This window comes from Amborella trichopoda, chromosome 13, assembly GCF_054954075.1.
Source record: "Amborella trichopoda isolate Santa Cruz 75 chromosome 13, AtrichopodaSantaCruz75HAP2 v2.0, whole genome shotgun sequence".
In the NCBI taxonomy this organism is placed as follows: domain Eukaryota; kingdom Viridiplantae; phylum Streptophyta; class Magnoliopsida; order Amborellales; family Amborellaceae; genus Amborella; species Amborella trichopoda.
The window spans coordinates 34,465,750-34,493,233 of record NC_142348.1 but is presented as its reverse complement, the minus strand read 5'-3'; the positions used below and the strand labels follow the sequence as shown (position 1 = coordinate 34,493,233).

Sequence of the window (27,484 nt, the reverse complement as noted above, 5' to 3'; positions counted from 1 at the left end):
GAATCTTTTTTGTTTTTCTCTCATTTTTGTCTCTCTCCAATCTTTTTTTAAAACAGAAGATATTATCAGCTTTTCTCTCTCTCATGGATCTTTTTCTCTCTCTTCTTGTCCCTCTTTAATTCTTGAATTTACAGGTGCAAGAGCATGTCTCTCAAATGGATCTTTTTGTCTCTCTTCTTGTCCCTCCTCACTATTTTTTGAATTTACAAGTCCAAGAGCATAGCCAGTAGTAGTAGCGAACAAAGATGCAGTTCATGCAAGTATCATAAGAGGAAATGCAGTCGAGATTGTATTTTTGAGCTATATCGTTGAAAATGATGCAAAATAATAGAAGATGTGAGGTGCAAGTGCATGTCCTTCTTATCTCTCTCTAGGTAAATGTGAAATGTGGGGTAGTTAAGAGGGTGAGAAATTATCTCTCTTCATATGCTAATGGGTAGTTGTTATCCAATCATACAAATAATGAGTAGTTGTTATCTAATCACATAAGTAATGGGTAGGCCTATATATATATGGGCCCATGTATTGAAATGAAGAATGTGTGGAAAAAGCATGAATTTTGTGATTATATCTGTGAATGAGTATTTTTAATTATCATTAGTATTAGTGCTTTATCCAAAAACTTACAACATGACATCAAAGCGTATATAAAATTCAACACATATTTCCCTTCAGATCAAATGGATAACTTCTTAAAGGTCCACAACCTTTACGACACAAAGAGAATATGCCAAACCTTGGAGCAGATCATTGAACCCATTAAGAGAGCCAATGCCGTGAAATCTATGGTATACGAAGCAAATGCCTTTGAAAATCACCAAGATACTTGAGTATGAGCTCGACAGTCTAACACAAGTAACACAGTCTTTACCACAAGCTCCATCAGAACCTCCGAATTGGCGAGGGGTTTTTCAAGGACTGTTGGAGCATGGAACAGTAAATCTACGACAGGATTATAGTGCCAATCAAGAACTAGACTGTGGTCTTTTGGAGGCTCAGTACGTTGACCTTGACCCTTTTGAAGCTCAGCAACTAGAGCAGCAGCAGGAACCGGTGGACCTTCAGGTTGTGAATGGTGGGACTAGCGGGGTGGTGGAGGGTGGGGAAGTTCTAGAGGTGGGGTGGGGGAGTGGTGGATACTTAAATGAAGGATACGCAGGTATTTCTTAATGTTTGAAACCAGAATTATTTAAGTCTATCTATTTTCCATGGTTAATTATAAACAATGAATCATTCTTTTATATCAAATTTCAAATACACGTAAAAAAAGGTTGTGAAATTTATCAAATTCGTCTTTAGGAAATAACTATCTTATCAAATTACATTGATGAATTGGATCTAATTTCTTTAGTGTTAAATAGTAGGGAAAATTACATAAAAATCTCAAGACCACACTTTCTATGCAACTTATCCCCAACCGAACTTTGTCTGTCACTTTTTTCCCAAAGCAAACTGTCTATGTAAATACCCTCAAGGGAAAAAGTTAATTTTTTTTGGATGGAAATGTTTTTCCCATACACAAAAATCATTTTGGCCAGATTTGACGTTGATTTTTGAAGTGCACAAGTGCCAAACCACCCTAAGACAACAACTAGATCAAAACTGAGTACTACCGAACTGCCCTTTACATAGTGCCGAGCCTTTTGCAACTGCTGGACCGCAACTACTAGATCGCCTTTTGCAACTACCGGACCACACTTTACACAGTGCCGGAGCCTTACTACCAGACAGCACTTTACAAGTTCCGAAGCCCTACTGTCGTACCGCATTTTACACAATATTGGAGCCTTACTGCAGACTGCACTTACATGTCGAAACCCCTATTTTGGTAGGATAGAGGAGAGAGGGGATGGGTAAGGTAAAAGTAAGTGAGGGTAGTTTAGGTTTTTTTTATTATTATTATTTGATTAAAGGGTATTTGTATAAAAAGTGTATTTTGTAGAAAAAAAGTGAGAGAAAAAGTTAGGACGGGGTAGGTTGCACAGAAAATGTAGTCTTGAGGGTTTTTTGTAATTTTCTCTAAATTGTATTCAAAAGAGTGGATGTTTCTTAAAAAACTTAGAAATCTATGAAAAGTAACATGTAGAGCTTGGGATTTCATATAAATTTTATTAAAATCATGAAGACACATTTACAATTCTAGGTCTATTATGTGTATGGATAGATAGATTTACTACGAAATTTCGCATCGCAGATGTGAATCGCGTAGACCGATGAGAAAGTACATTCACAAAGACACAAGAAGACGACCATGTACATTCACAAAGAGGCTGAAAAAGAAGACCATCTCTCTCTCCAAACAAGTTTTGCTCCAAAAGTTGTATTTTCTACGGGTTTGAAGAAAATTAATGCTTCATGATTGAATGAAAACAGCACAATTTTTTGATGGGTGTGATCTACAAGTTAGATAATTAAAAATTCAAATTTTAAATATAATAATCTAATACTTTGTAGGAAAAATTACAAAAACCCCAAAACTACACTTTCTATACAACTTACCCCCAACCTAACTTTTTTTCACTTTTTTCTTCAAAATATACTTTCTATGCAAAAACCCCTAACCAAAGTTAAAAAAAAAAAAATATCTAAACTACCCTCCCTTACTTTTACCCAACCCACGCGTCTCTCCTCTATCCCACCAAAATAAGGGGCTCCGGTACCATGTCAGTGTGGTCTGGCCTTAGTGTGCTCTGGCATTGTGTAAAGTGTGTCCGGCAATTGAAAAAAGCGGTCCGGCAGTTGCAAAGGACAATCCGGAAGTTGCAAAGTGTTATCCGGCAGTTGCAAAGTGCGGTTCGGCAGTTGCAAAGTGCGGTTCGGCAGTTGGAAAGGGTTGTCCGGCAGTTGCAAAGGGCTGTCTGGCAGTTGCAAAGGGCGGTCCAGTTCCGATAATGTGATGGTGTGCGGGAATATGCTATTGGGGTCCAAAAGTCAACGTCAAATCTGCCCAAAATGGTTTGTATACAGGAAGGGCATTTCCATAAAAAAAAAAAAATGAACGTTTTCCTTGAGGGGTATTTGCATAGAAAATTTGTTTTGAGAAAAAATGTGCGAAAAAATTAGGGTGGAGATAAGTTGCATAAAAAACTGTTGTCTTGAGAGTTTTTTGTAATTTTCTCTAGGCGTTTCCAAAAATTTGGAATAAAAAAAAATTTCCCAACTTCATTCTCTTCCTAAGCGAATAAGTGTATAGTATCACCTCACTTTAAATAGAGAGAGAGAGAAAGGGAGAGAAATGGCAGGATATTTTCTTGCTCCTTAACTAGAGAGATAAGCTACAATCCTAAGAGTGGGGGGCAGCCTTTGAATAAGAAAATAAGACAGTATAAGGGAAAAGAGATCGATTACAAAGACGGTGAGAAAAAAAAATTTCCTTCGGATTATATACTTATAAGACCGTTCACAATCCCAAATTTCCTTCGGATTATATACTTATAAGACCGTTCACAATACCTTGTAGCCATTAGATGTGAAATCCCATGAATTGAAATGTATTGTTATATTCAAAAAATTTATTTGGATTTTGTATCAAGTCAATGACACATCCCCAACTACCGGATCTCATATCTAGCTGTCAATAATACTGGTGACCTCCTTATACTAAAAGTAAATGCTCTCATAATTTACATTTCCATATAAAAAATTAGAAAGGTTTAGGTTTATCACTTATATATAAGTTTTTTTGGTAGGATTTTAAAAAATCTAAATAAGTTTACTCTTGAAAACGTATTTCCTAGTAAAATTGTGTATCCCATTCAATATATCGGCATCTAATATATAAATTATGGAAAAGTATACGAAGCCGATAGTCTCATCCCATAAATCATTTCCAAACCGCTTTTTCCTTAGAAGTGGCACGTCAACTAAATCTTGATAACCTAAAAAATAAGAAATCCTAGTAAATCGATTTTTCTCACTATAATCTCTAACAATAGATTACGTGTCTTATAAAAGCTTAAGAAGTTAAGCTTAGGAAGTTAGATAAATTAGCAAAATGCACGTGTGATAGCTTTTCAAATATTATGATTAAATTCCAAAAGGTCTAAGTTACAATTGTTTTCTAGAAAATGAACTATTAAAATTTGGAGACTAGGAATATTTTGGTCATTTTTATTTTATTGAAAAATATTTTTTTTATATTTTTCGATAGTGTGAGTTTAATAGAGGATTGGACGTCCAAAATTTGGTGTCAAAATAGTTTATAGAAAAAAATTAAAAATAAAATAGTGTAGAGACGTGACATTATGATTGGGGCAATCTTAACCCTCCATTCAATATGGACGGTTGGATAAGGAGAAGTATATAAGTTTTATGTTGTAGGGGATACATAAAAAGCTTGCCCATGGGAACAGTTTCTATACTTCCCCTACAGTATAGAAGATCTATGCTTCCCTACCATCCAGCCATCCAATTTTGATCAAGAGAGCCACTCAACATTTGATCTTAGATTCGATGTCTCAAAGTATTTTATTTTTAATTTTTTTATACAAATTGTACAAATATGAAATTTGATACGTACCACCTTCTCATTGGGGTGCACCTATTAAATATATTTTTTCAATAAAATATAATGACCAAAATACCCTTTGAAGCTTTTAGAGGTGTTTTGATTATTTTATTTTATTGAAAATAATTTTTTTATATTTTTTGATAGTGCGAGTTTAATAGAGGACTTGCAGTTGGATATTAAGCAAGCTTGCTTTCCATTTTAATGACTTGCAGTGTTTTTATATTTTTCAACAATAAGTTTTCAACATTTTAATGACTTGCAGCTTGCATTACATGGCATCGCCCATAGTCTGAGAATGTTTTTTTAACTATCAATCTCAAAAACTTCTTGTTGTCCAAGCTGCTCAACACCTCGCCAAATATTTTTGGCTCGTCATTAAAAAAAAGGAAAAAGAAAATGCCCAGTATTGGGTACATCCAAACTCTTACCAATGTTGTATTTCAACAAAAGAAGAGAGACAAATTATTAGAGCAAGTCGGAACGGTTTTCAATATGGTTTTTTTTTTGTTTTCTTGGTAGTTCAATGGTAGAACTTAAACTAGGCTAATTTTAAAAAAAAAAAAAAAAAAAATGGTAAAAATCAAACTAGAGATATACAATGGGATATTGAATTGTTACAGAGAAGGTGACGTTTAGTACTGATCGTGAGTGATTATGAATGAGAAGAGAGAGAGAGCTTCAGAAAACATCTCTCAAAAAGGGAACGGAGACTGCATAGGGGTAGAAAGCACTGTATTTGTTGGGTGGGCAGGAGTGAGAGAGAGAGAGAGCTTCTGGTGTGTTGAATCTATAGGTGGTGCTGAGAGGAGCAAGATTTAATTAAAAAGGAAAAAAATTCAAGCATGACCCAAACTTATTTGCACGACTTTTTGCAGAAAAAAACAAGAGCATTCTGACCGTCGATCTCCAAAATTTGAAGTTGTCCACCTTGTTCAATACAAGGAAGAAACAAAGAGCGTTGGAGCTAGAGAGAAGGGATTCATTATGGGGTTATTTATTTTTGGTAGTTCAATAATAAAAATCAAACTTCAAATATGGAAAAATGTTCAAACTCTAACTGCCTCGTTAGATTAGGACCAATCCGTTCAACCGGTTTTGATGAACCGACTGGATATTGTTAACAAAAACTCAAAAAAATTTATATAAAACCCCTAAAGATAAAAGACTGCGTTTGTAACGTGATTCATTTAATCATGCTTTTAAAATTTTTTCATTTTTTTTTATTCTTTTAACACTTTTTTTAAACACCCTAAACTCGCCTCGGCCGGTTAGGCCGGTTGAACCGGCCAGTTTACCAATTAGTACTAAATAACCCCTTACGGCTTCATGTCCAACTAACCATTCCGATTCGGTTTTTTCTACACTGAATATAACATAACTAATGTCAACTACCAACCACTCAAAACCCAAACCGAATTCCTCACTCTAGCATGGGGTTAAGAGAGAGGTGGTTTTCTCAATGAGGAAATGGCCAACGGCTCAAGGCCCACCACTTATGATTTGCCTCGAGCCATCCAACAACCGTCCACCCTTGATCAGTGGAAATGTTTTCCCAAAAGCCCTTGATGAGTGGATATATTTTTCACATAAGCTCAATGGTTTAAGCTGAAATTTTTTATGCACAATAGACTTCTAGCAATAGACTTCTAGGTAAGCTAAATGTTTTAAACTAAATTTCTTATCCACAATAATACTCCTAGGGTTCGAATTCCCACACCATAAATAAAACAGTTTAGAGATCATTCAAAACCAAACCCAAAAATCCCATGAAACTTGAGAGAAGGGGAGACACTAGTGATCTCCACAAATAGCTAAGAGAATGACTTTCACAAATGAGAATATAAAAGTGCTTCTCCTCGTAAAATCCCAATGATTCAGATGTAGCTCACTGTAAGGTGCTCATATTACATTATCAACACCCAAACAAAACAAAAAAAAAGCCTTAAAAAAAACAACCGAGAGAGAGGTGCAGACTTCAGAGGATGGCAGGGGGTCATGGAGAGAAGGCTAGCTATAGAAAAAAACAAAAAGGCCTTTGCTAAAACTTCAAAATGGAGAGAAGTGCTCAAGGTCTGGATGTCCATTCCCAGGTGGCCGCCTTGGATTCCTGCAAAATCTTTGTTGAGGATATCCGATGCAATATAGCATTTTTCATTGAGCAAAAAAAAAAATTGAAGTGTGCGTATAGCATAGGTAGAGAGCAGCAGGAGTTTCCTCAGAGGTCTACTCATATACAAGGAGCTTTTTAAGAGTTTCTTTAGGCATTCGTCCAACAAACATTACCTCTATAAAATGATAGTGTTTCGGCAAAATTAATTATATACTTCAGGAACATAATGAATCTATGATTAAAGCAGTATTCTTTTTTTTTAATAACTATAAAAGTAGGAAGTTTGGAACGTAACACACTCAAGTACCCACCTTACAAAACAGCCGGGCTCAAAACCAGGAACACCTGGAGGGCCATAAGGCTCAAACCGTGCACCTGGAGGTACTCCCCTGATTCACCGAGCATCATAAAATCAGAATGTCACAAGATATTGTTGTTTTAGTTTATATTATGAGAGGCTAAACCACATCAGTTATCACTGATTTTGAAGAAAAAAAACAAAGCCCTCAAAACAACTCAAAGGAACAAAACTAAAGGCAGGCAACACAGATTTGAAAGATGTTAATTGAAGCACTGGCTTTCAAAAACACAAACAAGATTGAGAGGAACAAACTGAAGGCCTTTTATAAATTGGGCAGAGAGAGAGAGAGACTTTCCCTTTTGTCAAGAGGCAACTGAGCTCTCCCTCATGTATCAATCCATTCAGCACCATTTCATCTTTTTTCCAAAAATAATGCATGATTTTTAAAGGGTGAGATTTATATAACATGCCGTTCTTAGAAGTAAGGCGCACATCTAGATTGTGCCTCGAGATATAGTTCCAATGTCAGAAACCTTATGATAGCTTAAAAATCTATTTTCATCTCTAGTTATGAAACTTAAAATTCCAAAAATAAATTGAACAGATCTATAAACATTTTAAAATGTTGAAAATAGATTAGATGGCCCAGATAAATTATTACAAGATCAGTATTTTTAAGACTTAAAATTCATTTTTCCTTGTATCATCTGGAGGTTGAGATATAAATTGGAGGGTTTTCCAATGTCAGAACACTATTCTAGAGGACTTTTGAGGTGCACCTCTCTTCAATAGTATAAGGTTAACACTTTATATATAATTTTTTCCTTTTTGTGATGCATATTTGAAGTCCTCATGAAACCCTCAAGTTTTGGCAACTATTCTATCTTAAGCTAAACATGGCTCAAGGAAAAAGGAAGCCAGTGTGCAAGATCTTGGCCAAATAACACATGGGTCAATGATCAACTTATAGGAATACAAAGTAAGGTCTTAAAAAAGAATAAAACACGAGAAGAGAATGACTCACGGAATTCCACCAGGAAACACAGGTTGTCCTCCACCAAGAGACCCCCAATGTGGATCATTCGGTCCTGTAATACTCGAGAAAAAAAGGTTGGTAAAATCAAAGGTTATATTAGAAAGGACTCAAATAAAAGGTCACTGACCTAAAAGCATATCACCACCAATGCCAAAGTCACCCCTGATCAGAAGCCCATAAGGGGATGAGATACTTTAAACAAGAAGGAAAAAGTGGTATGAGGCCAACCAAAAAACAAAAAAAACAAAAAGATCAAAGATGACTATCAAAGGAAAACAAAACTAGAGATGTGCATAAACCTGGGATACATGCCAGCACCAGGACCTGGTAAAAGATCACTGATTCCCACTGGAAACACTGGAGGGACTCGAAGGCTGTAAGTCATTTCAAACAAAACTATAGTCAGAAAACAGATAAGGAAATGCCATTATATAATCTGAAATCTGGACAGAGCATATTTACAAGAGGAGAAAATGAGGTCCACTAAGGAATACGTTTTGGACCTACATTCAAGAAGAGTAACAGTTTTTGCAAATTTGCAAACTCAATTCTAAGATGAGCATATTTACAATAGGAGAAAATGAGGTCCACTAAGGAATAAGATTCGGACCTACATTCAAGAAGAGTAACAGTTTTTGCAAATTTGTAAACTCAATTCTAATCTTTGCACAATCTTCATAGAACTTTCTTGCCAGTGATGAATACACCAGTGATGAATACACTCTTTTTTAAATGAAAAAGAAAGTACCGAATAACAATGTCAATGGGGATACAAAAAGCAAAAGAGACAGATTGAAAAACATTACATTGGGCTTTCCACTGAATATAAGAGCTATTTTACTATTAAAAATTTAGACTATCAAGGTTGTCCACTTCTTGTTTTAAATAAAAAAAATTGCCTTCGTACTTGCTGGATTCCAAGATCTAGCTCAGTAGTCTTCACAATTCTCGTTAATTGAGCAATAAGTTGAATTTCATTGTAGAGAAATCACTGAAAACATTAAAAGCTGAACAGTTCAACAACCATAAATAGAATTCCCAAAAGAAAATTTTCCCCAATATATTGAGTGTGTCATCGTCATCATCATCATTAAAGGGGCTGAACAGTTCAACAACCACAAATAGAATTCCCAAAATAAAATCTTCCCCAATATATTGAAAGTGCCACCATCAAAGCCTTTCCCAACTAATTGGGGTCGGCTACACGAATCCTGATCCACCATTTAGCTTTGTCAAAGGCCATACCCTCAGTGAAGCCATAAGTCCCCATATTTTTTCTTACTACTTCCAACCATGTCCTTTTGGGCCTACCCCTTGCCTTTTTTAGCCTTCCACTTAAACTAACTCACACCTCCTAGTAGGTGTCATACCTGGTCTGTGTAGCACATGGCCAGCCCACCTAAGTCTACTCTCTCTCATCTTATCGCCTTTTGGTGCCACACCTAAATTCTCTCAAATGTATTCATTTCAAATTCTATCACTTCTTGTCTTGCCACTCATCCATCTCAACATCTTCATCTCAGCTATATTCATTCTCTGGGTATGTTGTTTCTTGACCGCCGAATAACCCGCTCCATAAAGCAAAGTTAGTCTCACAGTTGTTCTATAGAACTTGTCCTTTAGCTTCATTGGTATGCATACATAAAACTCCAGTAGCACATATCCACTTCGCCCACCCAACTTTAATTATATGTGCAACATCTTCCTCAATCTCTCCATCTTCCTAGATTATCGACCCAAGATATCGAAAGTATTTTCTTAGCCGTCAATCTTAACTATTTCCTTGTATTTCCTCCTATTATTACTAAACTTGCATTCCATATACTCTTTCTTAGTTCAGCTAATTTTAAAATATTTAGATTCTAGATAATCTCTCTAAAGTTCTAACTTTGTATTGATGCCATTTCGGGTCGCATAGATCAAAATTATATCATCCGCGAACAATATACACGACAATACCTCATCTTGTAGGTGCTCAGTTACGCCATCCACAACTAAGACAAGAGGTATGGGCTCAATGCTGACGCCTGATGTAGACTTATTATCAGTGAAAACTCACTCGTATCTCCACTAGTTGTTCGTATACTAGCTAGCGCTGTGTTGTACATATCTCTCACCAAGTCAATGTAGTGTCTAGAGACTCCTTTTTTTTCAACAGCCACCAAATCAAATCTCGGGGTACTTTATCATAAGCTTTCTAGTGTATTAAAATAGTATCGTCAATAATATTACAAATCATCATCATCACCGTCAAAGCCTTTTCCCAATTAATTGGGATCGGCTACACGAATCCTGATCCGCCATTCTGCTTTATTAAGGGTCATACTATAGTTACCCGAATCGCTTATGAGGGTAGCAATTCAGTTTTGGAATCTCGATTCGGCGTTTCCACATGCGAAAGTCAATTCTAAAAGAAAGGAATCATGTTTCCATTTTTTGCGGAACACAATTCCACCTAGTTTAGGAATCTCGATTTCTGGATTGTCGGAATCAAGATTCCATGTCGAGGACTTTATGATTCTTAGATACACAAGAATGCAATTCTAACTGTGAGAAACGTTGATTCCAAATTTTTTGGAATTGCAAATCCATGTTGTTTGGAATCAAGTTTCTATATCGCAAGCATCGTGATTCCTTGCTACACAACAATCCTCTAACATAAATTCACTCTTACCCCATGCACATGACTATTCAATAGGAACATGCGAACACAGTCGAGCAAATAAAAATAATAATATTTTTTCTCAAAATTAAATTTTGTCAAATTTTACTTAACACTACAAGTTTTTTTTTATTTGTAATGGGTTACATTTTGTCTCCCTCATTAAATGTCTTCAAACTAAACTTCAATAGTTTTAGTATTTCTAAAAGTTGCATCTTGTTTCCCATGTTAAATGCGTTCAATCTTTACTTCAAGTCTTGAACTCAATAATATAACATGACAGTAATGTGAGAATAGGAACTTCAATTCTTGAACTAAATAATATAACATGAAAGTAATGCAAGAATAAGAACTTCAAGTCTTCAACTAAATAGAAAGTAATGTGAGAATAGAAACTTCAAGTGTTCAACTAAATAATATAACATGAAAGTAATGTGAGAATCAGAACGTCAAGTGTTCAACTAAATAATATAACATGAAAGTAATGTGAGAATAGGAACTTCAATTCTTGAACTAAATAATATAACATGAAAGTAATGCAAGAATAGGAACTTCAAGTCTTCAACTAAATAATAGAACATGAAAGTAATATGAGCATAGGAACTTCAAGTGTTCAACTAAATAATATATAACATGAAAGTAATGTGAGCATAAGGAGAGCAGAAACCCTCCGATGTGTGCTCAATTATGAGTGAGCGCGACAATATATAAGAACGTGAGAGAATTTGAAGTTGTTGCACACGCCAATAAAATCAAAATTTAAAATATGGATAATATGTTAAATTTTTTTATTTTCTTATTTACTAATTTCCATCCTTCATTCCATGTTACTTTCTAATAACTCTTACCAAGAATAAATAATACTAAAAAAATATGTTACTTCAAATTTAATAATGTTTGGTAAATGGTGTGAGTATTAAACTACTAATGTAATAATGTTTAATATATGATCGGCACCGTCATTTCTTCAAGTTGAATAAGAGGATAAAAATGCTTTTCTTTAAGTAGAATAAGAAGATAATTTAATATCAGAGAAATTAAATTAATCATTTAATATCAGAGAAATTAACTAAAGATTGAATAACTCAATTGTCAAAAGTCAAAAGACTCAAAACTACATTTAACAAAGAAGAATTACTATGTCAAATACTTATTTTATAATTCAAGGAAAGGAGATAAAGGGAGCTCACCCTTCTTCTCACTCCTTGTATGTCGTAGACCGAGTCCATTGTATGGGATCGTCCACAAAGTTATCACAAAGGTTGACATTAGTACTTGGAGTCTTGGACTGAGTATATACAGACCAAAATTTGATCTTGCAGTAATGGGTAAATTTATATATTTTCTAAATACTTCTCTCATATACCGGAGGGAATTGGTTCGCAATTCTAATAAGGGGAGAATCTTGATTCCAATATGGGGAGAATCACTATTCCAGAATGGTGAGAATGTTGAGTCCAAGTTGATGGGGACAACGATTCTAGAATTTTAGGAATCACGATTCAATATTTTTAAGAATCACGATTCCAATCTAATCGAATCACGATTCCAGCAACTACCGAAACAAGTGGGGTCATGTGAGATTCCATATAGGTATGAAATGCGATTCCAACATGAAGGGACATCGATTTTTGCAAATAGGAAACACGATTCCTAATTTTTTTAATCGCGATTCCGAAATAGTGAGAATTAGTCTTTATTTGATTTTAAAACTTTTATATTCTAGAGCATCCCTCCAATGTTCTTTGTGTTGACACCGTTTCGTCATCGATCAAAACTATGTCATTTGCGAATATGCACCACAGTACCTCATCTTGTAGGTGCCTAGTTAAGTTGGCCATAACTAAGACAAACAGGTATGGGCTACCCCTGACATAGGCCTATTGTCACTCAAAACTTACTCATCTCTCCACTAGTTGTTCATACACTAGTTAGTGTTCCATCGTACATATCTATCACCAAGTCGATGTAGTGTCTGGAGAGTCTTTTCTTTTCCAACACCCACCAATCTTGAGGTACTCTATCATAAGCTTTCTCTAGAACAATAAAGACCATGCATAGGTCTTTTCCCTTCACCCTAAACTTCTCAATCAATAGCCTAAGTAAGAAAATAGCCTTGGTTGTTGACCTCCCAGGCATAAAACCGAAATGGTTTTCCGATGCACTCGTTTCATGTCATAATTAATCTCTCCTAGAGCTTCATAGTGTGGCTTATAAGTTTGATCCCTCAATAGTTTGCATAATTATACATTTTTCTTTTGTTTTGGTAAATAGGTACTACAGTACCTTTGCTCCATTCGTCTGGCATTTTCTTTGTTCCCAACACAGCTTGGTCAGTCATTCAACGCCAATCTCCCCCATGCACTTCCAAACGTCTAGTATCAAAAATATTACCAATCCATTATAAAAAATTGATAATAATAGTATTACCAATAGTTTCAGGATATGGTCAAGCAAATTTTTTTATTGTATTTGTTTTTTATTGCTAAGAAGAGGATTGATGTCTCAGGGTTTATTATAAAAAGTTGAAAATAAGCATAAATTTCAAGGACGAATTGTGGGCTTAATGCTTGATCAAAGATAGGCAAATATGGTTATTATAACAGATGCATTCCTGACTTACGAGACTCCTTTTCATTCAGTTTCACCCAACTTTCAAATTGGAATACTTCATAAAAGGCCAGAAATCCTTCATAATGCATATATATGGGATGGTTTAAATAACACATAAAGAAACGTCACAATTTCATAGTTTTGTAGAATATTCATCCTATCTATTTCTTAATTGATCTTTTAAAATCCAACCATCTGTACACGTTCAGGTCTGCAAAGCAAGGGCAACTGCTTCAAAGCATTGAGATTCAGAAAAGAACCTGCGGGTTCCACAATAAGAAAAAGTTCTATCAGATGTTTCAATTAGGATATATCAATGAAAATCAAAAGTAATGGTGTTCTTCTCTTTTTGGAAGTTTTTTATCTCCTTTTTATGTAGCGCATTTTATTATATGAATCACGCATTTAGACCTTCATAATTTTCTTTCTGATATATAGCCCCTTGGCACTCTCAATTACTTTGGTCGGGCACGCATGGACCCAGACCCGAATAGTGTTCGGATCCAATATTTGGACCTGGACCTGACTTGTCAAGTCCAATTTCTTAACCCATACCTGAACCCTGGTCGAGTACGGTCGTCAGGTCCGAGTTCATTGCCACGCTTGTGGTCAAAGAGATACAAAGAGTATACAATGCACTTTCTTATGAGGAAAAAGAAGAAGATTAACCCCAACTTGAGGGTGCAAGAAGGATCAGTCTAGAAGACGTGCTATAGAAGAAAAGACCCACCAGTTTTCACTCTTCCCAGCCCTAGGCTATGCAACGTAGTATGTGGCTTTCGCATTTGACCCTGCCTACCAAGCATATCCACGGTCGACTTGACCCCTTTTCGTATAGGCCCAAAGTAGACCAAAACATACAAGGAAGGAGAGCATTGACAGCTCCGAGATTGAAAGCGGAAAAGCAGAAGCGAAGGAGGCTCGAAGATCTGTAATTGAGGGAATGAGTTACGTATATCATGAGGTAATGGGATCAAGATCCCTAACATTTAAAGAGTGTGTTCCATAACTTCCCAAGACAATATGCTAAACTAAACAGGATCACAGTCCAAAAAGCTTAGGATCAAGGCTCCCAAAAAACACTTATCCACGGTATTGTAGATCAAAAGCAAATCCCATTGAATAATTAATTAAGCAAGTTGCACTCCAAAAAACTAATCATGTGGGTCAATTACAATAATTGCACACCTACCTATATTGTACGCACACAACATCATTTTTGGCACCAATCACTTGGATTGTATGATTCCCCTTCGACTATCAATTAATCATTTAAGAATGCTGCAATAGATTATTTTCAAAAAGAACTGATGTGATAGATAAGCTGTCCTTTGAAAAAAGAGAACGAAATTGGCATATAAAATATAATTCTCAATAGCTCTCATCCGTCAAAGATTATTAGGAGCTCAAGGACATATAGACGAGAGGGACCTCACATTTCCAAGCATATAGTTATTCCATCACCCATAAAGCAACCCCATAAGTGGCACAATTTGGGTCACCGACACTCAAGCAATAAAGTCCTTCAAGAGGTGGACGAGACCCTATGAACAAGCACCAAGGATGTCAAGCTTAAGCATATTTCATTGTGACCTCATTCCTCAATTAGTACCACAACTCAAACTATTTCTTCTCTCCTTCCATCTTTTTCCTTCTCCCTCCCTACCCTCTCTTGTTCCGTTTGTTGAAACTAGTCACAATTCACAAGGTGCATAAAATTGTAGACTATGAAATATATAGGAAATTAGGGCCTTTAGAAAGATTGTAGTAATAAAAAATTGAAGATCCACTATTCGTTTTATATGAACCTAAAAAAATCGTTCGTGAAACTCGCTCCTAGAGTAGAAGATACTTGATTCCAAGTTGGCGGAATTGTGGTTCCAGTTAATCATGGAACAATGATTTTGGGCATATGAATCTGGATCCCACCTAGGATCTAGTTCCTCGATTCCACAGTTAGGATCCCTAAATGAAGGAAAAGCCCGGAATCGAGATCCCATGTCTCGATGCGCGAGATCAAGAGTTCGAAGCAGGAGTGACACACTGCTTAGAAGATCCTGGTAACTATGGGCCAGAAGACTCTAAAGTCCACATTAGGAAGACAATTAAGAAGAAACTTCAGAAGGCTAAAGTGATTCTTTGATGTTGCAATCCCATTTGATGAGACAAATAGTGGATTATCAACCAATCATATCCAATATGGTGAACGTGAGCTAGGACTCAAAAGCTCAACTGAAGATGAGCTCGTAAGCCTTGTTTGGACATAGGTTGATTTATTTGTGAATAACTATATGGAAAGACCCTTCACAAATTTTTAGTATATTATTCAAGTCTATATGTCTTTCCTTTTTTTTTCCCCTCCTATCTATGGACTAGGATAGTATGGGCTATGAAGTTCATTGACTAATTGCCTAATTGTCATACGCTTTGGTTTAACTTGGATTGATTGAACCTAAAAAATGTATAAAAAAATGCCTGCATATGCAGCTTTCATACACAATTGGACCTAAAACAGGACACCACCCAGAAATCTGGGCGTCCAGCTCGGGGATGGGTAGCCTGGACCTCCTTCGCTGCCTAGGCGCCGCCAGCATTTTCTGGAACACTTGCAGTCCCTCATAGCTAGAGCAAGGAGTGTCTTCAAAATCTCAGAAGTCATAACTCATATAGGCATAGGCTTAAAGCATTACAGTGTTATATTAGTGGGAATTCCTCTGCAAAAGGCTGATGCCATGGCATTTTGTCAAGCATGTGCATGCTTTGGTCTAGGGCCTCATTTATCATGGAGACAAAATTTCTGGTTTAGCTATGTAATTATATCTCAATTTGTGATTTATGTGCCTTGTGGGCTGCGGCAGTGTATCTAAGGTCATGCATATATTGAACAACATACCCAACTTTCTTTTTTAATCAGGCACCTTATTATGAACCAGGTCAAAGCCGGGTACCCTGAGATTATGGAAAGAGTGAAGTTCTATGTAATGGAAGATTGGAGCAAGATGAGGATGCACAAAAATGAAGTGTTGAAAGAGGCGAACTTTCCTTCTAATTGTAATCTGTAAATTGAAAATTTAGACAAGCAATATTCTCTCCATTGCATAGATATGCAAATAAATGTTATGTGACACGCCTTTTTTTACCTTGGCAAACTTTCCTTTATATTCCTGAATTTTTATATCCCCCTTTATATTCCTGTATTTTTATCAAACTCAAGGGAGTTTTGCTCTTGTCGAGCCCAAATAAAATAAAAAAAAATGTTAAGTTGCTACAGTGCACAGCAAGTTGATATGCTAACAACATATTTTAGCACATTACTATAATCCCAATTTGGGGGTTTATGGTCTGGGTAGGAACGTATTGTAGCACATTAATATAATCCCAATTTGGGGTGTTTATGGTATCGGTAGGGTATCGAGCCCAAGTGACTGAGGCAAGTCGAAGTCGATTTGTTCAAGTTCTAAAAATATTGTTGAAGACCAATTTTTTTTTTTTTTTGTGAACCTGGTGAGAATGGAACTCTGGAAAGTGGCACCAACAACCCTATCCAGCTCTACCTAGAGCCCATTCTCATTGGAGATCGATGTTTGCAATTAGAGTGCCTCTCTTTCCTCATGTCATCATGTTTCTCTGTACTGTCTCTAACTCCTTGTTACTGTGAGACTGAGACTCTACTAATTATATATTGCATATTTGACTGTTGGATTCCTACTGTTTACGTTTAACATGAAGTGGAATCTTGCAGATTGATAGGAATTACTTAAATTTGCAATAGAATCTATAGATTTATAAAATGTTACATTAGATGATTATGTGTATTCCAAACATACCTATGTACATATGGAGATTAACTTTTTTTCATAAATTTTAATGTTTTTTCTCTTTTAATTTTTCATAAATATTCCAGATTCATTTGGAGCCAACCCCAAGTTATTGGGACAAGCTTTGATGATGATGATGATCCCAGATTCAGTTGGGATTTTAAGGAGGCCTTTTTCTTGGACTCGGGCACAATTCAACGAGTCAAATTGGGAATCGCTGAGATGATTTGCTCCAGGAACTCGCCTAGTTCCAAAGTTATTCCTAGTTTTAGAACACTTAGCACAATAGCTATAGCCAGATAATAATAACAAATGTTATTAAAATCTTATACATCCTAAACAAAAATGATTATAAAGAAAATTAACATAGAAAATAAGAAAATCGTTATGAGGAAATACCCCGAGTATGGTTGATGCTGTAGTGGAATGCTTACACTGGGGTGAGTTTGCTCCCCTTCAGACCCTTCACCAATTTCTAACCTGCCAAAGATATACGACAACATAATGAGTGATAGCATTGAAAGTACTACTAGACAGCTAGTCTAACAAACATTAGCGCAAAACATGCAAAGAAGCTGAATAGTTTTAACTTTGTTTTTGGGTAATTCAGTGGGGAAGACGGGCCCCTACCCATTTTTTCAAGTAGATTAGGACTTATAAAAAGTGGTAAGTCAGTCAGGATTTGCGCCCCTACCTTTTGGTGAGAATGGAGTCAGAGACCTCACCATGGGGTTCGGCAATACTACCGCCAAGGCCCCAGGCCATTCTCAAAAAAATAAATAAAAAAAGGACAAGTCAATAGGGATTTGGGCCCCTACCCTTTGGTGAGAATGGAGTCAGAGACTTCATCATAGGGCTCGAACATTGTTCCTATATCATAAACATGTCAAGCTACTTTCAAACCATAAGCAATATTGCAAGACACTTTGATTCTTAACAACCACAATGGGAAGCTAATTTACTTCTATCTCTAATTTTCTATATGTTCTCAATTCTTCCACTAAAATAATTCCTCGATATATGCCATAAAAGCCATAGCCTAGCAGCATTGGTTATTTGCACAATAAGCAGTTCAACTCCATGGATACCATAATTATGTGTTGTTATGCATGCATGTGAATATACATCCTGACATTGCACTTGAATTGGGCCACAAATATCTAATTTACTTCTTTATTTTATCCAATTCTATATAAAACTCCCTATTTAACTCAGCTGAGACACAACAAAACAACATGTAAGCAATGCACCTGAAAACATCAAGGACACTAGGATACAATGTCACAAGCAAACATAGATTCAAGCTCAACTGTTTCTAGTCAGCGGTCCCTAAAAGGCACGCACGCAAAAAAGAAAACGACAAAGCCCTAAGTACTAAGGCATAGAACCAGGAAGCAGGAAAACGAAAAGAATTGCAATCCAACGAACATGAAGCAATGGCCCAAACATTTGAGTGAGAGAGAGAGTGAGCAATGGAAAGTTTAAGTTAGCTATGCATAGACTGAAAGAATTCAGTTATGTTGTGCTTGGACAAAAGCAACACTAGGATGGTTGACCTCCTTGAAGTCATGTGTCACATCCCTCACAAAAGGCTTCAGAAAAAGTAGGTGTGCAGACATTTCTAAAGAATCACATGCTCTGCAGATGTAGCTGCTCTGACTGGATGCTAGAAAGCATGCAAGGTTTTACCCACTCAGTATGCATTTGTAACTTCACTCTAAGCATTTCCAAGTGTAAGGATGTTTAGATGCTAATTAAAGAATAAGGTGTGGGCCACATGCCCTTGGAAGTATGGCGTGGAGGATGGATACTTGTATGGGGAGAAAATTGCTATGGGGGACAGTTTACAACATATTTAACATCAGGGTAGTTAGGGATAGGATGGAAAGCGAGGGGACTAAAAGGGAAACTGGATAAAAATCATGCCTGTATATAAGGGGAATGAGAACTCAATGTCAAATAAAGGATCTCCGTTACCTCACAAGTTGAATGCATGCGGGAACAGCTACACAAAGTAGATTCTAGTTGGCTTGCTGTACATACTACTCCCCATCCAGAACAAGAGATAGAGTTGGTTATCCAAGAAACACAATGCCACCTTTCTGGAGTTCCACCAAGATAAAATCATACAGTCCCAGAAGATGCTCTCACTTGCATGATGGCAACATCAAAATCTACCAAGCTAAATTATTTTGAGTGGGTATCATAAGCATACATGTGAACCTTTAATATTCACTCCCATTCTTCAAGACAGTGATATACATAATGAGTGATGCTAGAATGTAGTTCCCATCAAGTTTATGCACTATTACACTTGATATGCAACCCAAGTGACAGATGAGTATTGATATTCCTGTTGGAATAAAAATTTCGGTTCTTCAGCAGGCACATTGACAATTATGTAGATTGGAACATCACATACCATCAAGTTGGAAGCTGACATATCCTACGCCAACATATTCAATTGACTTGGAAATACTTCCATATTCCATATTTTGTCCTGTTGCTATCAATCATGATTGTCTCAAAATAAGTGACTTGCCTCACAAAAGGGGCAACATTTCTTCTCTTTATTAGAGTTAGGAGTTATTGATAGAAAATTTTAAAAACCCAAAAGAGGATTCCCCCCCCCCCCCCCACCCCCCCCTTCCCGAAGAAATCCCTGGATGATTTATTTATAAAATCCGAACAACTCATCCAATGCTTCATTTTATTCGCCTTCATATGCATATGGATCCCGAGCATGTTGTAGACTTATTCATCTTATGCAACTTGTCAGTTTTACCCATTCCTATAATAGCACCTCCATTCAGTTGTAATTATTCACTATTAGACGGTGAAGGATGGTAAATGAAAGCCATTGCTCCTGCACTTGTCCATCTATAGAGTATTGTGTTACACAACTTCTAAGATATAACGTCTCATTGATGAGGGAGGGAGGGAGGGAGGGAGGGAGATGTACAATAAATCCAAGATCAATGAAATTCCAAGAAATAATTGTCTGCCCAAGAACCCAACCATCACTCACATCGAAAATCCCTAGTATAGCATGGCGGGTTTTAGGGATTTTAGCAAGTTTTGGTGCTTTTTAAGTTCAGTTCGCTACATTCTTTTCTAAAACTGTGGCACAAATTTCTTTTCTCCTCTTCTTTTTCGGCAATACTCTTCGTCATGAAGAGCCAAAAATCCTGAGACCTTGATACCAGAAAGGTTAGGCATATTCCTAGTTCATCTATCCCCAAAGTTTTATAGCTGTGGGTGAGTATTTAGAGTAATAAAACTTTGTCCTCATATGACCAAATTCAAACAAAATAAAAGATATTGGGTTTTATAGCTGTTGGTGAGTATTTAGAGTAATAAAACTTTGTCCTCATATGATCAAAATTCAAACAAAATAAAAGATATTGGTCAGACTCTTAAGACCAGGGATCATGGCAATTGGCATGGTAATCAGGGTGGCAGAGCCACAACATAACGACAAGAGCTCCAATCCTACCAATTAACATATCATTAAAACAGAACTTGTAGGACTTGCAGAAATATTCCAAAATTCAGATTTCTTACAAGTTACAGCTAAAGAGCATTCTGTGCAAGTAATGCTTGAGCACATAACACCATAGTAATTCTGGTTACTCTACCTTCCAAATACAAGAACAATGAAGGCCATTTAGTTACATTAGTCTAAAGAATTACGTAGAAATTACATCGAGTAAAGAAAGATGATGACCCAGCTCTCAATCATAGAAAAGACATTCACAGGATTTATAAATTATATTCAAAATGTTTTCATAAGAATAAAATAGGTAATTTAATGACATGCAGTGGTTCTCAAAGTTTCGTATCCCGAGCTGCAATTCAGAGACAAACCTGAAGAAATTTTGTACTCTGAAGGCTACAGACATTTTTATACAACACAAGACATCTCATGACCACATTCCTTTTTAAATTCCTGTTACAGGAACTATCGATCACATGACAAGTATCATTGTGTGCTTTCTTCTTTCGCAAGTTGTTGCCAGCTAGGAAGTGTCAAAACTTTTGTAAGGATCATTATCTCAAGTCACAAGTACGGGAACCTTTTTTTTTTTCAACGAGAAGTAGTGGACTTGAACTATTACAATCTCCCCATCAATTTATTTGCATACAGTTTCACCGAAAACTAAAATTTTACTGCACATTCTTTCTAGCCTTGTGATTTTCAAGACCTATGAAACAAGGGTAACAACGAACAGAAAAAAGGATGTGTACCTAAAGCACTCACAATGTGGCATGCATCTAGTTCTGTCATAAGCTCATTCCTCCTCCACGCATATCAGTAAATATGTGGAAAACAAAAATCAAGATTGTCAAATATGCCAATTGCTTCAACATCATACATCTATTTATCCATATTAAAAATCCTGGTGATGCCCTTTCCTCACAAATTCTTTCTCATAAATTCACCATAGTGATGGCCTTTTCTCATAAGTTCACTCTTATATCTAGGGAACTGCACCTTTTCCTTTATATCTAGGGAACTGCACCTTTTCCTTCCATTTTTTAATAATTGGATTGGACTACGTTTCCTTCATGGGTAACTATTTCAAGATGCTATAATCATTCACATGAAGTTTAATACGAAATTTCCTAGAATCACCATGGAATGATTACATCGCAATTTTAGGTGCAAATAAAAACTTCAAATTAGATAAGAATAGCAAGTATTGTAACAAAAATCTCCTTTTGCGATGCAAGAGTATGGGATTACTCATCCCTACTCATCCAACCCTATGGACTTGCAGAAGGAGAAAATCATCACTTGTTGGGAGTCACTTGATCTATCTTGCTCTCGATGAACACACGTAAGATCTATAGCTTTTCAAGCAATTCTTACTGCTTGCTGCCACCATTAACGGCATGTCTACACGTGAAAGATCAACTTCCATTTTCGCAAAACTAACTTCTCCAGCATAAGCATTTGTGTATTTGCAGCCGTGCACGCTTTGTTTAACCCATAGATATTCAAATGCAGAAACTGGAGCAAAAGACTAGTAGTTGTGTATTCCTTGATTACCCTGCCACCTGGAATGCTATAAATATTTTGATCCCGAAACTAAGATATTTGATCCCAAAAATAAGGAAAGCTATGTATCTCAAGAGTGACCTTTTAACTTTTCCCTAATTTGTTTGTCCAATTTGACTAGTGATGAACTTGGGAGGGGGGGGAAAAATTCTTGCAGAGTTGTAGAGACCATCTAATTCAACACTTCGTTTCTCATTATGACTTGCGAATTGACATAAGGATCATCTATACAGTTCTTGCTATTCCATTTCTCAGTGACATCCAGCATAGAACGCAAGAAGAAATGAGATGCTCAATGGCTTGGATAAACAAGAACCTGAAATATCGTTGTAACATCCAGAAGTAAGAATCTGGTCAGTTGCAAGTACGTGTAACATCTGGATGGTCAAACTGATGGTTCTCAGTGAGGTACAAGGCTCAATTTGTGGCAAAAGGGGTCACTGTAACATATGGAGTAGACCATACAGAGGAATTCACCCTTGTGCAAAATATAAATTCCATTAGAGTGATCCTTTCCCTCATGGCCTATGGGAACTGGCATGCCAACTTACCAGGGAATAAGAATGTTATCTTGCATGGAACTAGCAGAAGGAAGCATTTGTCTTCAACTGGTTTCACATAATAGAATTACAGGCTCAAACAATCTGCAAGAGCATAGATCGAAAAACATACCATGCTAGGTTAGAGTTTTTTCTTTCTTTTTCACCTTTTTTTTCTTGTGTCACCATGTTATGGTAGAGGTTCATTATGGAAGCTATGTCGAGTACTCATTGTTCATGAAGAAACAAAAAGAGAACATGTATCATCTATTTTGTTGCACCCATTGGCTCCAGTAAGCATGTGTCATCTTCATCAATGAACACTAATAACAAAGAAGCAAAAGAGACATTAGCTAGTTAAAAGAGAACCGGACAAGGAAAGCATCTATACCTACCTAAGCGAGAATTGCAGCAATACTAAACTACTTAGTAGAGTTTAAGGTACCAAGGATCATACACAAGTCAATAGAAACTCACATGCAACTACAAAGTCACATGCAAGAAAGTGGAGGTTTTTGAGACTTGACACGAACATGGCACATGAAGAACATGGGTATCCAAGGAACAGGGCAATCTGCTAGTGTTCTATGAACATATGTGAGGCGGCCACATTGCACGTTCAATAGTCGTTAAAAAAAATTCAGTCCATAACTAGGGCCAACACATCCTACAAGCTGCTAGGATGCACCACCTTGTTCACCTTTCCATCACAAAATGAACAAACTTGTTGATCATCCTGTCACAAATGAAGCCCCTACAAAATGCCCAATAATACTATGGATAGATAAAGTGGTAAGCAGAAGAATGATTGGGAGCAACAGAAACAGTCAACCTTGAAATTGGAAAAAATGCATAGAAATGCAGGTTATTCAAACCTTTCATCATTTATAAGATCAAGTGTTTTCTCTAGGACCATCTATGGATCCAATCTTATCTAATCAGGAAGCAAGATTCATAAATGTAAATATGATGTGCATTCTCGAAGTTGGGGAGATGCTAAGGCAACCCACCCTGCAAAGAGGGAAGCCACACTAGGCTATCAGCTTTCTTGATCACCGCAAATGACCCCGTCCAGGTAAGTTGCAATGCAGACCAATCAACTATGTCAATGCACTAGGCTGTACTTTGGGTGATCCAGACAAGTTGAATGAATTCAAAGGCACAATGAGCTCAACCTTGCAAGTCAGTTAACATATGCAGAATCTCTAGGACAAATGTTTAGGAGGTGTCACAAACAACTGCCTAGCCATAAAAGCAAAATATAGATATTTCTTGTTATTAGTAAGGCCCAATATACAGACTATAGTTTTCTAGCTGCTTGCCTTATCACGGAGAAAAGAAAAAGATCCTAATTACACATTCAAGTTCGGAAAATGGGCATAAGCCTTTCAGGCTTGGAAAGACAAAAGAATTTTGCAGCATTGGCAACATGAAGCTAGACTGGAGGTCATAAACAACCAGCGCACTCATATTTAACAAAATTAGCATCCAAAGTGAAACATAGAATTAATTTAAATTTTAATGATTGTAATAATTAATAAAAGGTGGGCTCCTTGGGGCTTATGTGGCACCGTCCATGTTTGAATTGTCTTGTTTGAATCACCACATTAGCAGGTATTAGTAAGATCGCTACATTATTGGAACATAATTCAATAGACTGATTTGGTAGCTTTTATCTCCTTCCAAAATTAAATATGAATTCTGAGATATCTAGTTACACCCTTCAATATCTTAAACTTAATCTATAAATGCAGTTTGAAACTACACCATGAGAGGCAAATTTAGTAGCCGAACCACCTTTAATAGAACAAGAGGCCACCTCTTGGTTGCGGAGAGAGAACGAGAGACAGAGAGAGCAATTATGAGTTTTTGAACAACCAGATGTTTAGGCAGCCAGTCAGACACCTTGCCACCTAGGCACTGCCTCTAGCTTTTTTATACACTGCGATTGTGAAGCAAGTTTTATAAAAGCAGCTCTGAAGACCAGCACAAGTTAAGCATACATCAGCTATCATTTTCCGGCAATAGTACATATCCATTCAAACGATTAATTTCACTTCTTAGTTAAAGATACACATATCATGATGTCTGCATTGGAGTTTGACATAAACCATAGATGTTTTTAACTTCTATTAAATGCGAAAGCAACACCATTCAATTATGGGTCCGTGAAAACGTCCAATTGAATTATGTGGCATGGTTAAATTTCTTTTTGGAAGTTCAAAAGGGAAACTCAATTCAAGGGAAAGGAAATAGAAAATAAGCAACAAAATTTAAGAGAAAAGACCATGGAAATAATAGAAATCAGGCAACATATGCACTCAAAAAAATAATCGGAACTCAGATTATGTACCTGCTAGTAGTGGAAGTAGTATCCTTCTTGACTGGAGGTTCAATTTTCAGCAAGATGGAAGAATTTATTTTGTCTACAAGCCTGGAAAAGTCTTTGTATAATTCGGCATAATTTGAAGATGTTGCATCATCGCGCACATAATCATTAACACTGCAAGTATTATAAACATTCAACATGATTAACTCACTACTCCATCGTTCATGCACATAATCAATTAGTTATAACTAAAAAAAAATGAAAAAGAAAGAACAATTACTTGACTTCCAAGTTTAAGGGTTCTTTAGATTCATCTCCTATACGAAGCGCATCAACAACCAGCTTGTCTCCCATAGCTAAGCACTTAACCAAAACCAATTTATTCGATCCCTTCTCAGGCTTTGAATAGACATATCCATAACAATCCTCCAAATCATTCCATCCTTCAATTCCAACCTCTTCCTGCCCTAAAATTTTGCAAATAATATGGAAAATTGCACAGAGAGAGAGGAACCTTAATAAACTTACAAATGTAAAAAAGGAAAAGAAAAACACAGCGAAAAGTATATCTGATAACATGCAAAACAAGGGAAATTTTACAGGACAATTAGTGAAAACTCACCGTTAAATGAGGAAGGATCATCAGCGAAAACCCGGTTACCAGTAGCAATGAGAGAATAACCAGCGGCAATAAATGAAGCATGAACTGCAAAGGCGACCTTGTCTTTAGGGTTTCGGAAAGTAGGACGCGAAGCCCTAATCACCGCCAACGCTGCACCTTCTGACGCCATGGCTTCTTTTCCACTTTTTGATGTTCTTGTTTTTCCTTATGCAGAGCGTGAGCGTGTGCGTGAGCGTGGTCTCGAGTGCAAGTCGGTTTTAGATGCAGATCTTTGGAACATCAAAGCCCTTGTCCACGCTACACGCAAAATGATGACTTGGCAATTACCACTACGTAAATATTGAGATCTCATTTCCTTTTCGATTGTCCGCTGAATTTTGGCCGTGTTTTTAGCCATTATTCTATGTTGGTTTTTTATCTTTTATCTTAAGGCGCGTTTTGTGTTTTCTTTTTTTTTCTTTTTTTTTTTTTTGCAGAAAATAAAACTTGAAGATAACGTTCTTGATACTGTAGTGCGTTTAGCTACACGGGAAATGTTACAGCAAGGGAACCCAAGGAGAAAAAGTATTTTTTTTTAAAATAAAAAAATGAGAAAGTTTAAGCTCCTCGGAACTTAGGAACCCAAACCTTCCGAACGTTTTTGTTGATTTCTCTATCATTATTAGCTATTTATAACATGATATATTATATAATATTTTATTATATATTAAATAATATATTTAATATACAAATTATATTTCAATAATATTTAATACATAATATATTTTATTTCATATGTGGTCTTAGGTTTGTGACACCTCTAAAAAATAGGGTTTATGCAATTTTCATATCTAATCTTAAGACTCAACAAATATGATTTTACATTAGAATGAAATAACAATGGTTTAAAAGGTGTGTCAATTGCTTTATTTTCTCTCTTGACGTTGTATTAAATTAGATTTTCAAGCAAGCTTATATCAAAAAGTTTTATGTCAAAAGAAATGCTAACCTCAAAAGGAAACCTTAGATGTTCTAAATTAAATTAAAAGTATTACAATTTTTTGAGGAAAAACCTAAAAATTATGTTGATAATAAAATAAATTCAGAGCAAAACCTAGAATACTCTACAATAATCCTAATATAAATAATTAATTTAATGATAAGCAGATATCATGATATTCCAAGGAAGATTTTTCCTTGAATGATTATATCAATCACTTTGGGGTAAATCTGCAACATGTGCAATAGAATGAAATAAAAATTGTTTTGAATGACATTTTATAATATTAAAAACCCTATAAAACTCAATTACCTGCTTTGTACTCGTAAAAATGGTTTTTTTTGGTTCTTATGAAGGTTGTTATACTTTAAATTTTGAAACATCATCAGTTTTTTTCGTTAACAGCATCCAAAAAAAAACATCATTAGCTTTATTCTATCCTTCGGCTAAAAATCTTAAGAGATAGAAGAACCATTCTTGAATGTCAATGTTGCAACTTAAAGTGAAAAATGTTCTAGATCTTACATTAGAAAGCCATTTATTCAGCATGAGAAAGTTGTATAAGAGCAATAAAAAATTCCATTCTCCATACTACTCAACAGAAAGGTTGAAAATCAAAATTCAAACTGAAAAATTGATATTGAGAGAAAAAAATAGAGAAGCACATAATTTCACATAATATCCCAATCTTAGAGGAAACCCTATTTAAAGATACTAATTTCAAATTATTCCCTAATATCATCCTTAATTTAAGAAGAATCAATTCAAGACTTGCTATAAAATAATTTTCTACAAAGGAAAGATCTGGACAAAAACTATCTCAATTTTAGAGCAACCAATATAAAAAATATCAATTTCAAATTAATGCCTAGTTTCAGAGGAATCAATTCAGGACTTGCTTAT

At 36.0% G+C, this 27,484-nt stretch overlaps 1 protein-coding gene across 3 annotated transcripts; it reads right to left on the bottom strand.

Annotated features, from left to right (window-relative positions):
* Positions 1-6,334: 6,334 nt before the first annotated feature.
* LOC18449000 (proteasome inhibitor-like protein) lies at positions 6,335-25,830 on the bottom strand. Of its 3 annotated transcripts, XM_006859048.4 has the most exons (9): positions 25,603-25,830; positions 25,261-25,447; positions 25,005-25,154; positions 17,450-17,530; positions 8,257-8,331; positions 8,085-8,119; positions 7,946-8,009; positions 6,932-7,009; positions 6,335-6,617 (listed from the first exon to the last, which is right to left on the bottom strand). In XM_006859048.4, exons 1-9 carry the CDS (start codon positions 25,769-25,771, stop codon positions 6,557-6,559), a joined length of 900 nt encoding a protein of 299 aa, XP_006859110.1. In that variant the 5' UTR covers positions 25,772-25,830; the 3' UTR covers positions 6,335-6,556. The 3 variants fall into 3 exon arrangements, 2 of the variants coding, with proteins under 2 accessions (XP_006859110.1, XP_088711809.1); XR_016047467.1 differs by lacking the exon at positions 8,085-8,119; XM_088855683.1 differs by lacking the exon at positions 6,932-7,009.
* Between the last annotated feature and the right edge of the window lie 1,654 nt (positions 25,831-27,484).

Bases quoted from the DNA above. Each gene is read 5' to 3' on its own strand.
- LOC18449000 (XM_006859048.4), bottom strand. From the start codon at position 25,771: ATGGCGTCAGAAGGTGCAGCGTTGGCGGTGATTAGGGCTTCGCGTCCT. The intron at 25,155-25,260 runs GTAATTGTTCTT...TAATACTTGCAG, and splicing joins CCCTTAAACTTGGAAGTCAA to TGTTAATGATTATGTGCGCG. The intron at 6,618-6,931 runs GTGGGTACTTGA...AAGATTTTGCAG, and splicing joins GAGCCCGGCTGTTTTGTAAG to GAATCCAAGGCGGCCACCTG.